This window comes from Polypterus senegalus, chromosome 3, assembly GCF_016835505.1.
Source record: "Polypterus senegalus isolate Bchr_013 chromosome 3, ASM1683550v1, whole genome shotgun sequence".
Taxonomy (NCBI): domain Eukaryota; kingdom Metazoa; phylum Chordata; class Cladistia; order Polypteriformes; family Polypteridae; genus Polypterus; species Polypterus senegalus.
The window spans coordinates 305,175,988-305,191,925 of NC_053156.1; the positions used below are offsets into that span (position 1 = coordinate 305,175,988).

General features: G+C 50.6%; 1 protein-coding gene across 1 annotated transcript in view; it reads right to left on the bottom strand.

The window, feature by feature from the left end:
- Positions 1-657: 657 nt before the first annotated feature.
- The window catches only part of daam2 (dishevelled associated activator of morphogenesis 2), a 218,974-nt gene continuing 203,693 nt past the window's right edge, over positions 658-15,938 (bottom strand). Inside the window, 2 exon segments of the mRNA XM_039749545.1 lie at positions 658-5,766; positions 6,349-6,519. Of these exon segments, the coding sequence (XP_039605479.1) occupies positions 5,548-5,766; positions 6,349-6,519 (390 nt within the window). The 3' untranslated portion in view covers positions 658-5,547.

Consider the following 15,938-nt stretch of genomic DNA (forward strand, 5'->3'; position numbering starts at 1 on the left):
GCTTAATACCAACCAATAGCAGATCAGGGAGGAGGTACCCATATAGGCCCGGGTGGGTGGAGCTAGCACACATGATAAGAGAATGTGCCATGGGCAGGGCAAGCAGTGTGGGCTAACGTTGACATTCTAGAGCTGACATGGGGTAGGGGCACAACCAACGAGCGGGTAAAGGATGACGGGTACAGCAGAGGGTCAGGGTGGGCCACCTGTTGATTACAAATTAGGGAAGGAGAGGTGAGGAGCAGACAGCTGGAAAAGGGGCAGGGCATTTACCAGGGCAGAGCTGGCACACAGGGTGGGAGGACTCCAAGGAGAGAGAACACACATCAGACTAGGGGGGCAATAAAGGCGTAAACTGTCACCGCAGTCAACAACAAAGTAGGGGGGCGGGGCAAAACACTTAGGGGGTGTGGCCCAAACAGGAATGCAAAATAGTAGTTGGTGCAGAAAAGGGGTGGGGCTTAGAGTAGAATAGCAACCCAACTCATATGTACACGCAAAGGGAGGGGCGGGACTAGTGCAGGACCAGGGGTGGGGCAGATGAGATGCCAGTCTAATAAGCTGGTAAGGAGTGAGCAGTATATACCTTGGCAACTATGGGGACTGAGTTTAGTGTAGGTGCAGGGCGGGGCTAGTACGGATACCAGGCGGGGGGTGGGGCAAACACTGGCCAAGCATGGCACATCAAATGAGTGCCCAAAAAATGAAATGGTCAAAAAGGGGTGACACCAACACGAGTAGGTGGGCTTTAATAAAGAACAGCAAGCTGAACTGACCCATTGGCACCGGTGATCAGAATACAGACCCGAGGTGCTTGGCACAAAATCAGGTTTAGGGCACATCTTAGGAGCGGGTAAAGAAAGTCAAGTGCTGTGAGGGGCCAGCGAGGTTTAGTGCAGGACAACCGTCTGAACTGGCAAGGGGGGCACAGCATCCATGAGGCAAGGGAGGGAGGAAGAACTCCCATTGGTAGCGACCAGGAGACTCTTGGGATTGGACAAAACATACTGTCAATATAGGTAAGGGGCGGGGCAAGACAAACATGGTGGGAGGCTTTGAGATGAATAGACCACTCATTACAGCCAATTAGAGAAAGACGGGGGCAGGAAGGCAGCAGACAATTGGCTTTAAAAAGGAGGCAACACAGTGCAGGAAAGGGGCGGGGACAATATGGGGCGGAGTTTATGAGGGAAGAACTAAAAAGAGAAAAGAGAGAGAGAGCACACCCACCACCAGGTTAGGAGGCATCCATCTTCTTAACCCACCTATCCAGGGCAGTCACTGGGCGCTGGTCCATCACAGGGTGACCGACAACACACACACACACACACACACCAGGGCAATGAAGGTCAGTGCAGTGACGGGAGTGGCCAGAAGAAGAAGACAACAGAGAAAGGAGGCGGGGCAAATGTGTGGGAGGGGGTCACCAACGGGGTGGGAGTGGCTAAAAGGGCAAGTAGAGTATCAGCATAAAAAAAGGGGCGGGGAAAGGAAAATATGGTCATGCAACAGTAATAGTTACTGTAGCCAAGGGGCGGGGAAAGCCAATGATCAGAGTGGGGCCAACAGTGGAGAGGAGGAGCCTATAAAGTGCCCAGCAGGCAGTGAATGTGAATGGACAGTTGGCTGGAGCCGGCGGGCAGATTGTCAGTGCAGACGGCGGGTAGAGGCCATGGCTGGTGTGGGTTTGGTGCATTAGAACATGGTGACGACCCCCTGGGGGCTGCTGACACTTGGGGGTCTTTTTGTTTTTAATCAGTGAGCTCTTTAAAAGTCACGTGGATGTTCTTTAAAGTGCAAAGTTGAGAAGAACATCCTGACCATGAAGCACACAGCCAAGGGGCTCGGCCAGCTACACACACACAGGGTAGCCACTTCCCTTTAGCACTCGTACTCAACAAAACAAAGACCACTGTGAACAAACAGCTGGAGTGCTGACAGCCCCCCATTTTGGAAACCAAAAGGTAAAAAACTTCTCTTCATTTGCATCAATCTCTACCATCTGGCACGTGAAACATCATCTCTGGCGAAGACCCCCGGAACAGGTGGACAGCAAAGCCAGTCCAAGTCCCAGCTATTCAGTCTTGACAGCAGGGGGCGCACTCTGGCGCTGCCACATGAAGAAGGAACGCCACCAAGTGGTGAGACGCAGGAAATTCAACAGCAGCAATGTGCCCCCCAAGAGACACTTCTTTAGGTGGTCTGCAGAGAAATGCCATAAATGATGAATTCATTTCACCAGGTGTGCCACCAGGCAGATGGCACGGGTTGTCCCTGCTGGACCATCAGTGGTTGGGTGAGGGGCATTCCTTACTTGCATAGCAGACCCTTAAAAAGTGACGTATGGCTGCTGGGTCACCTTGTTCATTCCACAATCCCACCACTGGACATTTCTTCACACCAATCACAGCTGAGAGACTCGAGTGGGCGGGGCAACGGGCGGGCCCAGGTAGCTGAGATGCATAAACAATAAGAAGGAAGACGATGATAGACAGCAGAATATCAAAGGCCAATGCAGTTTACTGGTACCGCGCCCCCTGTGGGCATTAGTGGAAGTTCATGTTGAAAGAGGAGTCACTGCTGACCAGGACCACCACTTGCCGTCCATTAGCCATGTGCTGTGCGTACCGTAGACCACCAACTGAGCAAAGTGGACCTGTGGCCAGGAGAGAGACAAAGCAAGTCCTGCAGAAGAGGGGGTCCCGAGCCCACCAGCAGGGATGACAGTGCCACCTCTGTGAGTTTACGAGAGTCCTTGGCACCTGGAGAAGCTGCATGTCACCAAGTGTGGCAGAGCCCTGGGCTAGCCTACTGTGAAAGGCGCCGTATAAAACACTGAAGCCGAAGGAGGTGGCAGTGGCACCGCGAGGGCACCCGCGTGTAAACAGGCCACGTTTGTGTTCAGTCTTGTCAGGAAGCTGGTGCTTTAGTGCTGCCACCTCTCTACCTGAATCAGAGTGGTGGGCACTAACTTGCGTATCCATGGATGCCACTCACTGGAAACAAGAGCAGCTTTCTCAAGCTATCTGAACTGTGCCATTTTGGACAGAAGAATGTGCCGTGCCAGCTTCTCGACAGCTTAAAGTGGCATTTATTGGCATAAATACACAAAGAAAACCAACGGGTGCCCCCTACAGACTTGAGCCTACAGTTATCAGTGAAGGTGCGATCAAAAATAAAGTTTGACTGACTGTGGGCGTAGCCTCTGGCTCTCTGTGCCCCTGAACAGGATGGCAGAGTGGCAACAATTCATTGGCTGTCAAAGCAGCAAGTCAGACCATAAACTCGTCAGTCCTCAGTGGGTGACAATGACTGGAACAGCCTGAGCGCGGACCACCAAGAAACAGAGCTGTGAGCATCATGGAAAAGGTGGGCACCTCAGCTGTGGTGGAGGGCACACTGCCAGGGACCGGAGTGCAGTTCTTATACTGGGCACAAACCTCCCTGTGGGTCTCCAAATTGACTCCTGTACTGTCATTACGTGAGCGAGTGACGGTGCCCTGTGGTGGACTGGTACTGTGCCCAGGTTTGATTCTTGCCATGATGCCCACAGCCTTAAAACTAGATAAAGCAGTAGAAAAATTCCCAGACACTGGGCAACTGTAACGCATACTTGGATGGCACAGTGGTCAACATACCTGGCCCACCAGTCCAAGGTCATCCCGACTCCTGTCCGTGTGAAATGTAATCACCCTCTGCAGCTGGCACTCACATCCAAACACATCAAAGCTCTGTGCCACAATCGTCTCATTCTATGTGTGTGGCACGATGGGCACCATGCCCTAACCTCCACTGAACTTCTACACCCCATAACCCTTCAGGTGAGGCCAACTGTCTCATTGTGTGGGTGTGTGTGCCCTGCAGAGAACTGGCACCCCACCCTGCCCACAGCCCTGGTTAAAGCAGGCACTTTAAAATGTCCCCAGCAGAGACTGTGGTGGCACAGCAGTTCCAGGGCCGTGGGCTCAACTCTCACCCTGGTGGACTTTCTTGAGGGTCTCCGGTCCCATTCAGGTAAGGCTGACTGTCTCAATACATGCGAGCGTGTGCCCTGTGATGATGGCCTGGCACCCCTCAGCTCAGATTCTTGCCATGATGCCCACCACCCTAAAACTGGATAAAGTGGGCACTGTAAATTCAGAAATGCATACAAATGGAGTAGCTAGAATTATTACTGTGCTGGCACAGTGGGTATGGACCTGGCACAAAGTTGTGAGGACTTCTTAGCCTGGTTACCATCTGCATGCTCTCTCCATTGTTTTCTGTGCCAGTGAAGTCCATGAGCTCGCTGAGTGTACAGGTGTGGCACAGTGATTACCATGCCAGTCCTGGGGTTCATCTCTTACCCTGGTCACCATCTGCCTGCCCAGTGCGTGTTCTTCCTGTGCATTTCCTAAGCCTCTCCGCTGACCTCCCAAAAGCATTCATGCCAATTGTCTCATTGTGTGTGTGCCCTGTAATGGACTGGTACGTCAGCCCACCCTGATGTTGCCAAAACACCCACCACCCTAAAACAGGTACTGTCAATAGAGAAATGGCCACAAACAAAACAGCTACGGTTATTACAGAGGCCACACGGTGGTCAGTGTGCCAGGGCCCCAGTGGCAGGGCCCCAGGTGGGTACAGCATATCCGCTCACTTGATGCCCACATTTAAACACCATGCAGGTAAAGTCAGTGCTCTCATCGCACTGGGGGTGTGTGTGTGTGTGTTGCCCACCGGTTGTCATGTCTGCCCCACAGTTCCTCACCTGTGCCAGGAGGTCACAAGCTGGTGACGAGTGGCCTGTGCTTCTCTAAATATTTTCTTATTGTTAGCGATCATCATTTATCGTTCCTGTAATGAAAGGCACTATATAATACTGAAGTGACCTGCCCCCTTTTGCAGTTGGCACCACTGCTTCACCTGTTTGGATTGGCATCGACTCCCTGTGCCCCGACCTGTCAGAGTCATTATTATTATTGCTGCCCTGCCATCTCACATTGGCTCACCGACTCACTCAATTGTTTTTATATAGCGCCTTTCACATCAGGAATGGACCCCCGGGCATATCGACGGTGCCACCTCACTTGTCTTGATCATGACTTCACTTTTTCTCTCTCCAATGCGAGTGGCAGTGCCGGGCATCCTGAGGGGCACACTAACCTCCCAAATGAGTGGTCTTGGCTGGCTCTAAACCTCGCCCTCGAGTGAGCCCGGATTTCAGAGGTGCCCTCTGTGCGATTTCTCTGGGCACACTGGAGTCTCGAGTGTCATCAGGCCGACCCAAGTGAGTGACAATACGATTATAGTCAGTGCGTGGCAGTCAGAAGACACACAGGGATGCAGACTCGGAAGTTTAGTCACTTCTACCACAAAGTCACCCACCGAGGGCGAGGCAGCTCCCTGCCAGTCAAAATACTGCGCTGCCATCTCCACGTCCTTCCTCCACCAATCTAGGGAGTTCATTTTGAGGGACCACAGCTAAACGCCAACCCCTGCCGCCTGTCCGTCCATTTGAGTTAGTTATAGGGCAGGGGGATGTGCAGGCCAGCTGAGTGCCGCCGGTCAATAGGTGACTTTGGTGACGGCCCGCTCTCGGCTGCCATTTTCGATCAGCTGGCTTCCGGAGCGCTTGCGGTTTCGCTTGAGTTTGGACAGGTCCTTGTCGAAGACTTCCCCTGAGCGCAGGGCAGACACGAGGTCATCGAACTCGCCGCCCTCCTCCGAGATGCTGCCGGCCTTCGTCTTCTTCAGTCGCCGCTCCTTCTCCCGTTGCTCCTTGAGCTGTGAACACAAAAGCAGGGCATCAGCGGTGGGACTCGGTCAACTCTCCTGGCACTCACAGCTCCTCTGTGTTCAGCTGTTCAGCTGGCTTGGCTTCTTTTAGCGTCAGGTCAAGTGCCGCCACCCATCTGTCACACGGGACCGCCAGTGTGCACCAAAAGGGCTGGGTGGGGGTGAAGGTAAACATAAAATAGTGACACCAGGGGGCGCCACACAAACCTTGTAAAATGAGCACCCTTGGGCACATGCAGTGAAATCCATTCAAGTGGCACTAAATATGAATGGGGCACTCTTGAGGCCTCAGAAGCGACCCCCACCTGCCAGGCCGGGGTGGAATTGGCCTCTTTGTCTGGGCTGTGGTCAGGTGGGCACAAGAGTTTTGATGGCATCTTCAGGGCACTGCTGTACATTAATCCCTGAAATACGCAAGTGGGCACACTACCCACAGTCAGTGAGATTTATAGGCCAATGGACATGTGAATTATCAGAGGGGGACATGCTGGAGCCCTTGAAGACTCAACTGCCCAACCGTCCCGTCAGGTCCCATCATCACCATGAAACAAAGAAACCCGAGCCACTCACCATGGCCTCCATACGTGCCCGCCGCTCCTCCTCCTCCTTCTTGCGCCGCATGTTCTCCAGGTCCTGCCTCGCCTCACCAAACGACTGCAGGAACGTGTCGAAGATCCCAAAGAACTCATCGGGCTGCAGGCGGCTCTCCTCCTCGCCAAAGTGCTTCAGGGCCTTCATGAACTGAGGGGAGGAGAAACAAAAAAGTGCTGAACACAAGGTGGCGCTCTTACAGCAGTCTCAGTCCTCCTGCGGGCCATGAGTGGGCACCTCATGTGGCATGGGACCCCGTTTACCTCTGGCCCAATGGTCAATTTGAGGTCACTGCAGCAGCTACTTCTGTGTCCATCACTGACCAATCAGGAAGGAGAGACGACTCTCGACTCCTTTTGGTAAAGCACCCGTTGTCAGGTCTTCGCCAGGGTCTCAACTGTCACAACATCACAAGTTCAATTGCCATCGCTTTGTGACCCAAGTGACACCTGTGAAGATGCCAAATGGACTGCACACTGCCTGCCAGCCCCATCAGCACAGTGGCACATAGTGGCACTCCTTAATGGTGACTATGGTGAGTTCTAGCTGGTACCCGGTCCAGTACCACAGAAGTACCACCATCAACCTTGGCATGACTTAACTGGCAGTACAACACCCCGCTAAAATGTTCTTATGCCAACCAAACTTCCTTGCGTTGTTAAAACAATGCAAACTCGAGGAGACCCGCCAGACATAAAGCAGATGGCAGCGGCCATCACAAATTCTTTAACACACAGGCGACTGGCTGCCAACATCAGAAACGTGAAGTTCACTTCATCTTGAATTGTCCTCCCTAAATAATGGGACCAGAAAACAGCAATTCAGAGAGTCCAAATGCCAACACGGCTCTCTCTCCTTGCACTTGTACCCATGCCACGCTTGTGCCACTGCATCACCGGGAAGGGGCATCGGCGTTTCAATTACAGCCACACAAATTTAGGTTAACATGACGCTGCCGTCATTAACAAACCCATTCCCGGGGAACGGGCACTCTCTGCTGGGCAGATCCAGACCAAGTCAGTTGACTTTGTTAGCTGCTAACAGCCTGTGGCACTGGCATCTGAGACTTTAGACATTAGCGAGACAAACCAGGCGGGCATCACTGGGAGCTGGGTACTGTTTGTTCACTCTTGTTGGAGCAAAAATACCACAAGCAATGGTCTGTCAGTAATGGGCACAGAGCAGGAATCAAACTTAAATGAGTGTGCCTGTCAGCCACTGGGCACACTCACACACCCTGGGTAGATTTAGCCTTTGGACAGTGGAAGAAAACCCACGTGGATAAAGCGGGCAACACAAACTCTGCCAGGGACTGAACCAGCAGTGTGATCCCAAGATCATGCCACCCCAAACACTTGCCTTGATTTTTCTCTTGAGTTGGGGCAATGCCAACCCTGTCTCTTTCATTTAGAAATGAATGATAAAAGTCGCTCAGATTTCCCTCCACATCCTAAATTTTACCTCACGGATTTCATTCCAAGGCAGAGCAGCAAACGATTTGTTTCTTTTTTTATTTTAAATTTGTTAAAAATAAGGGTGGAAAAAAACTTCATTTCCCTTTCAAGAATAATATTCAAGTAATGGCTCTCCATGAAAGGCCAACAGCGGGCAAGACGCCCGCTCGTGTTTCAGTTAGCGTTCAGAAGCTGGGACTGATTCTCTTGGCAGTTTCTGCGGTGGGAAGCCATCCTGTGGCAAATTCATTCCACATGGAAAAGAAATTCCGGCTGAAAGTAAAGGCCGGCCTGGCGGAGAAGGAGCTGGCATTAGCGCTGCTACAATGGGGGCCGCTTAGTGACTGAGAGAGAGAGAGAGAGAGGAGGCCAGACAAGGGTGTGCAACGGACGGCACTTCAGGTGGGCATCTAGGGCAACAGGTCAGATATCGGTGGGTCAAAAGAAGTGGGTCACACATCAAGGTATAGGCGGTGGGGCTCTAGGTGGGCACTGGACATAGCGAGTTGGGATGTTGGAAAATGTTCAAGAAATGAATGAGCAATGACAATGGGGCACACATCAAGGTACAGATGGTGGGGCTTTAGGGGCACACTTGGCATGGTGAGTCAGGATAAAGGCCAGCGCAAATAGGAAACAGAGCACAATGAAAAGTGGGCCACAGGTCAAAATGTGGGCAAAAGGGCTTTAGGTGGCTACTGGGCAAGACTTGTCAGGATGGTGGGCGGCATAAACAGTCAAGCACAAGTCACGGCATAGACAGTGGGGCTTTAGGTGGGCACTAGACATGGCAAGTCTGAATGTAAGGCAACATGTGAGAAATCAGTGAACATTCAGGGTTAGGGTTAGGAAAAGAGGGTCACATGTTTAGGCGCGAATGCCAGAGCTACAGGTGGTCACTGGGCATGGTGAGTTGGGTTGATGGGCAGTAAAAATAAAATCAGAGGGCAATGAAAGTTAGTTATGGATCAAAGTGTGCCTGTCATGGCCACAGGAGGGCATTATTATTATTAGGCAGGGCAAGGTGGGATGTAGGGCAATGTATAAGAAATCGGTGGGTGAGAAAAATGGGGCAGACTTTAAGGAGCAGATGGTGGGACTTTAGGGAGGTACTGGGCACACTAATTTGGGCTAACGACCAGCAAACACAGAAAGTGGGTCACAAGACAAGGGTGGATGGCAGGGCTTTAGTTGGGCGCTGGGCAGCATAAACAGTGAAACAGAGGAAATCAGAGGGCAATGAAAGTGACACACATGTCGAGGTATGGACTGTAGGGTTTAAGGTGGGCACTGGGCACAGCGAGTCAGACTGAAGGTCAACATATTAAGAAATAAACAGCTGATGAAATTGGCAGGCTTTAGATGGGCACTGGCATGCCAAGTCAAGGCAATGGAAGTGAGTCATGCGTGAAGGGTGGGCATCAGGTGGCTAGTCAAGATGGGGGCAGCAGAGGAATTCAAAGGGCAATGAAAAGGAGTCACCCAGCAGGGATTTAGTCAGGCACTGGGCACAGTGAGTCTGAATGTAGGGCAAGAAATCAATGGGTGATAAAGTGGGCCACATGTCAAGGTGCAGACGGTGGGGGATAAGGTGGGCACTAGGCACAGCCAGCCAGAATGTAGGACTACATGTAACACATCAAGGTGTGTCTGTCAGGGCTTTAGAATGGCACTGGGCATGGCAAGGTGAGATGCAGGGGATAAGAGATCAATGGCATGGGTGCACTGTGGGCATGAAGGCAGACCTTGGCACCTGTTGTATAAATCCCACCATCCATCAATCAGACGAGGGACTGTCTGGCACAAAGAACGGGAGATGAGCCACCCTACTCTTTAAACAGTGAAGGTGGGCACATAGCTGGCATGTAAGGATATTTTGCAAATGCGTCAACCTCGATACTCTCCAACATTTTGTGCAGACCAAGTCTTGGTGCACAAATCAATACGCCGGCGCGAAATATTGAAAGCTCAAAGAGGGCACTCACAATGGATGGACTCCGAGAGCACATGGTGGACAGAGGTGAACGTGCCCAGACGCTTGGAACCAACGCCGACATCCATCACAGACATTTATAGAGCGCCTTACATAGACAAAGGGGGAGCATCTTCAGCCACATGGACGATGGGATGCCAGAAGGAGCAGGCTGTGGTGGGCACTTCAGCCAGGACACTGGGGCATCCCCTACTCGAGTCAGGACCTCCGCTTGCTTTTTTTTTTTTTTTTTGTCATTTTACTAGCCCTGTGTGTGTCCCTGTCACTGAGACCCTGCAGCAGCCCCCAAACGTTTTCCTAGATGGCCTCCCATCCCGGTACTGGCCAGGCCCAAAGACGTTTGTGTTCTGAAGTCAGGTGGGAAGAGGATCAGGGGGGAGAAGACCTCGTACTTTTTATTTAAATGGGGATAAACGAGTTGCTATGGTGAAATTCTGAGCCCGTGTGCATCCCACTTTATCACAGTATGTACACTAAACGTACTTCTGTACTGTGAAGATAAACGCATGGAACGTTATACAGCGTGCGTACAACTTACAAGGGCCACTGCCTCCGTCTGCACCACCGTGCCCGCATGCCCACAAAGTGCCCTGCCAGCTCGTTCACTGTGGTAAGGCACTTGTCGTCTCCTACTCACTCTTTATAAATTAAGCAGCAGGCAACTGCATTTCCAGGGCCTTCCTGTTTTGACCTCCTCCCCTTAATCCCATTTTCCAAATAGCGGGATTATAGCAGGAATGGCGCAGGCCAAATGGAAAGAGCAAATGTGCTCGAGCTCCTCTGACGGCTTGTTAGGACGAGCTGGCCGCTTCTCCAGCCAGTTCAGTTTCCGCTCCCTCTCCGTGGATTTTCTCGAGCCAAGCTTGTCATTTGTCAGTCCTCCTCCACTTCCTACAGCCTGGAAAAAGTGAAGAGGAGCCAAACCTTCATGCTTGTGTTCAACAAAGAGCCTGTTGCTCAGCAGCAGGAGAACAAGAGCTGAGACATGAGCGGCCGCCTCACATCCCGTCTTGTTAAGCTCATTGTAGGATGCCCCTTGGTGCCCCCACCTCCAACTGCATGCACTTGACACTTTCAACGGAATCGCTCCACGTTGGCATGAGTGGCAAAAGGCTGGAAAGGGGCGGAGCTTCAGTTCTGATTGAATCAGGGTGACTCATGGATCAAAAAGGCCAAACAAAAGCAAAGAGATGAAGAAGGTGACTGGCAGCTTTTACTGCCAAGGTGGGCACAGTACAGTATCAAAAAAGAGGACTGAAAAGGCGGAACACAGTGGCGTCAGAATCAGTATGTGTGACAACGAAAGATTAAAAACATTACTAAAATGGTGAGTGAAAAGGGGCAGGGCTTAACTGGCACCTCACAAATGCCTACCAGAGCAGGCTGGCAGCAGCAGGACGTCTGTAACAGTAAGTTAGGACGAGGGGAGTCAGTTATAAAAGAATTCAAGATATGAAAGGCGTGATGGGGACTGGGCTTCAGTGACAATTGACAGACTAGGACTGGCAGAGCCTGAAAGACATCCATAAGGACAGAGATACAGACAGAGGGCGCCACAGAGCTGAAGGGACAGAATTACAAACAGGAAAGGAGTTCAAAAAAGCTGCGCAAAAGGGGCGTGGCTTAACGGACACCTGACAAATGTCCATCAGAGTTGACTGACAGCAGAGTGGCAGCTGTATTACTGAGGTATGACAAGTGTGGTACGTCGTGACTTGATAAAGGGTGGGCACTTCAGCCACAATTAGACACTAGGACTGGCACAGCCTGAAAGGATGGTAAGAAAGAGTAAAAAAACAGGAAAGGAAATTGGGTGGGGCTTAAATGGCACCTTAAAAACGCCCATCACAGCTGACTGACAGCAGAGTGACAACAGTATTAGTAACTTCTGACAGGTTTAAGTAACACCTTATGGTTTACAGGTTCTAAAACATGTTCATTGGGCAGGACTCTATAGACAGAGGGCATCGTGCAGCTTCAATTGGGAACAAAGTGGCATCTGTAACAGCAAATTATGACAAGTGGTGTCAGTTATGAAAGAGTTAAACGTATAAACCACAGCACTAAAGTGACAAAGGTAAAGGGGCGGGGCTTCGGGCACATTTCAGACAGGGTCGCTGACAGATCAACATGAATCAATAAAAGAGTGAATGAAAGTGATGGTCATCTGGGGGTGAGAGTATCAGCATGGTGGGCACAGTAGAATAAGTTATATATATTATTAAAAAAAAAAAAAGCGGGAGGGTGCCAATAGAGCTGAAGTGGCACCAGAATCAGTAGGGTCAGGAATGGAAGAATTAAAAATAGGAAACCATTCCTAAAATGGGGAGTGAAAAGGGGTGGGGCTTAACTGACACCTTAAAAATGTTCATTACAGGTGATTGACAGCAGAGTGGCAACTGTATTAGCGAATGAATTGTGACGTCTGTGCTGAGTTCTGACTAGAGAAAGGGGGGAGTGTGTCTTCAGCCACAATTGACACATTAGGACTGGCAGACCATAAGAAGGGAGCCAAAGTGACAGAGCATCAGCAGGGTCAGGCATGAAAGAATTAAAAGCAGCAAAGGAGTTATAACAATCTGATAGAAAAGGGGAGGAGCTAAACTGAATTACGATTGACATACACAGGGGTGTCATGGAACTTGATGTTCATCAGAGTCGCTTGGCAACAAAATGTCATGTCAAGGGGGTTAAATACAAAAGAGTTTAATATTTGAAGAAAGAGGTGGGGCTTCAGGTCAAAATTTAAACGACAGATCCACGCAGATAAACAAAGGGTCTCTGAGGAAAACGGTACTGACAGTTGACTGGTAGCATGCCAGTGTCAGTATCAGCATGATGGGAAGAGCGGAGTCAGCTAAAATAAAAAGGGGTGCCACAGAGACCAACTGACAAAACCCACTGGCGTCAGAGTTAGTTAGAGGAGGCCAAGCAGAGGTGGGCACAAAAAAACTTAAAGAAGACACTGCATTTAAAATGGCGGAACAGAAGGGCCGGAGCTTAACTAAAACCTTATGACATACACAGGAAGAAACCTACAGACAGAGAGTGTTGTGGAACTGATGGAGTCAATTGGCAGCAAAGTGGCATCCACATCAGTAAGTTATGTGACATGAGAAGGTGGGGCGGGGTGTCAGGTACATGTGTGATATAAGAGGGCGGGGCAGGGTGTCAGGTACATGTGTGATATAAGAGGGCGGGGCAGGGTGTCAGGTACATGTGTGACATGAGAGGGCGGGGCAGGGTGTCAGGTACATGTGTGACATGAGAGGGCGGGGCAGGGTGTCAGGTACATGTGTGATATAAGAGGGCGGGGCAGGGTGTCAGGTACATGTGTGACATGAGAGGGCGGGGCAGGGTGTCAGGTACAGCTGAAACACCTTAAAAGACAGACCTGCAGACAAAGAGCTAAACTGAAAGACTAGAGTGACATTGGCATCACCGAGGCAAAGCTCTAAATGAGGACAGAAACTGGATGAGGCCTCCTTGAAACCCTTAAATGACATATGGGCACACTTTATGGTGCTCACTATGAAAGGCGCTCTTGCCCTGTGCTGTTATACTATAATCTTGGCTTGGTTTACAAAGCAATCTGCAAGTTTTCTTTGCGGTGACAGGCACTATATTAGACTGATTGACCGTATAATTGTCGGGCTTTCTTTCTTGGTGCTGGCTAGGAAAGGCGCTATACAAGACAGTGAATGATTGCACAGTGCATAGTGAAAGGTGTTACCCAAGATTAAGACCGACCCAAAGTACTGCACCCCTCTTTGCTTTATAAAGCACCCGTGTTTGCAATGAACGACGCTATATAGGAGGGATCAAGTGAAAGGCATTCCTCTCAGCTGTCCTTTCACAGAACGCCATGTTAAAGGTGCTTGATGCTGTTTGCGTTGTAAGGAGCTATAAACTGTAGAATGAAGCCTGACTGACTGTAATGGCTCCTTGTGGCATTTCATTGCGCTCTATAAGATGCATGCTGACCCACGGGGTTAAATTCTCGCTGGCTTTACTGTGAAAGAATGAAAACCGATTGACTTCATACAGTAGTGTTGCCTTTCCTTTCATAGTGTTTGCTGTGAAAGGCGCTATACAAGATGAACACTGGCTGACAGAATTTCCTTTCCATTTACGCTGTTAGAGCGCCTCACACAGAGCTCTCAGTAAAACAGGTGCCGACACAACGCGTTCTTTTCCTGCCAGCCTTGTAAAGCGCCTTGCAGTGGCGTCTGACGTGAAAGGCGCTACATGGCTGACATCTGCAGACACTCGGCCATTTCTTCGTCTTCTCGCTCGCCTCCGCGGAGTCCTACAAGCTGTTACCATGAGAGCAGGTCCACAACAGAAGAAAGGAAGAAAGGAGAAGGCAATGGGAACCGAGGCAGAGCTCGGCGTCACGCTCCACAAGCCAACAGCCCGGCCAGGACTCGGCCGCAGTTCAAAGGGAATCAGCCTGGCGACAAAGGGAAATAAACGGCCGGGCTTCCCTGGGATGTTTTAGTCATTAGCAGGAGGCCGGCGGGCCGCACAAAGGACTTCTCTTCTCTTCTGCTGGCCGAGTTTCCAAATGAGAGCTGAGGCATGGTGACTGCCGGGTTTTGGCCACCACAGAGATTTGAGTGTGCGGACTTTTAACCCTGAAGTCGCTCCTCGTCTTCAGGTGCACATCTAAAGTGAAAACTCGAGGCTGTAGCCATCTTACCAGCTGCTTTAGGGGTCTGTGCAATCCATGCGGAGTCACTGAGGACAGAGGATATACCAGCATGGCGGGACATGCCACTTTACACTAACCTGTAGGGGGCGCCGGTGTTGTGCAGGGCCAATTTAGGCTTTCCAGTCACTACGACATACAAATGTGTGGTACATGGGAGGAAAATACACACGGCCACTGTGGGGGGGACATGCAGGGGACAACACCGACATGGAATGGGCATGGAATTTGAACACAGGATGCTGCACTAACCAGTGTGCCATTTCAGGAATCTGCTTGACCCAGTTCAAGGTCACTGGGCACACTGTGAGAAACAACACCTGCACGGATGGGGGTGACAGTGTCATGCTTGTCAACCAACACAACGCACAGTTGATACGGGAATAAAATCCACACGGACACTGGGAGAACATGCAGGCTTCACGCGGAGTTTCAGAAAGCATCAAAGCAAAAGAAGGGGGAGTTCAGGGCATGGTGTGTAGATGGGTACAAAATGGGCACAAAGACTGGAAGCAGAGAGGGATGGTGAGGAGAGCTGTGTCAGAATTAGGGGGCATTAAAAGTGGTGGGTCCAGCAGGGGTCAGTGCGGGGGCTGCTGGTCTGATGGTACCAAGATAGGCGGACTGGCAGATAACTGAGAACCTGTTAAATCATCACAGAGAGACTTGGACAGCAGACGGGCTTTGGCAGATCTGAGGACGACGAGACTGAATGTCAGTGAATGTAAAGAATTACCTGTAAGTAGTAAAAATGAGAGCTCACTTTACGAGAGTGACTTAGGACTCATAGTGGACTCTAAGCTATGAGAAGCCATTAAGAAGACTAACAGACTGTCAGGTTACAGTATATAGCGCCTTGAAATGTGGAGTGCAAGTCACAGGAGGTTCTGCTCAGGCTTTATAACAACACACTGGTGAGGCCTCATCTGGAGTCCTGGGGCACTTTGGGTCTCCATAAAGACACAGCAGCACAAGAGAAGGTCCAGAGGAGAGCGACTGGGCTGACTATGGGGGTCTACAGGGGATGAGTTACTAGGAAAGATTAAAAGAGCTGAGCCTTAAGGAGATGAAGAGGAGACCTGAGTGAAGTGGGAATTAGGCCAGTGGATCGAGACGGTGACTTTTAAATAAGCTCGTCATGTTAAGAGCAGATTTCACAAAAAAAAAAGAAAAAAAAAAAAACTACAGACACATGGAGAGTGTGGCGGAGAGCAGGAGTTGGGAGAGCTTCAAATATCGACTTGACGTCGGTGAACGGGCTGAATGGCTTGTTCTCATTGCAAGTTTTCTAATGGTCCTGTTAGGGGGCTTTGGATTATTATACAGAAGATCCTGGTGGCAGAGTGCGCTGACGTTTGGACCTGAAGTAAGAATTTCACAATACGGGGTCTACCACAAGTACTAATAGACA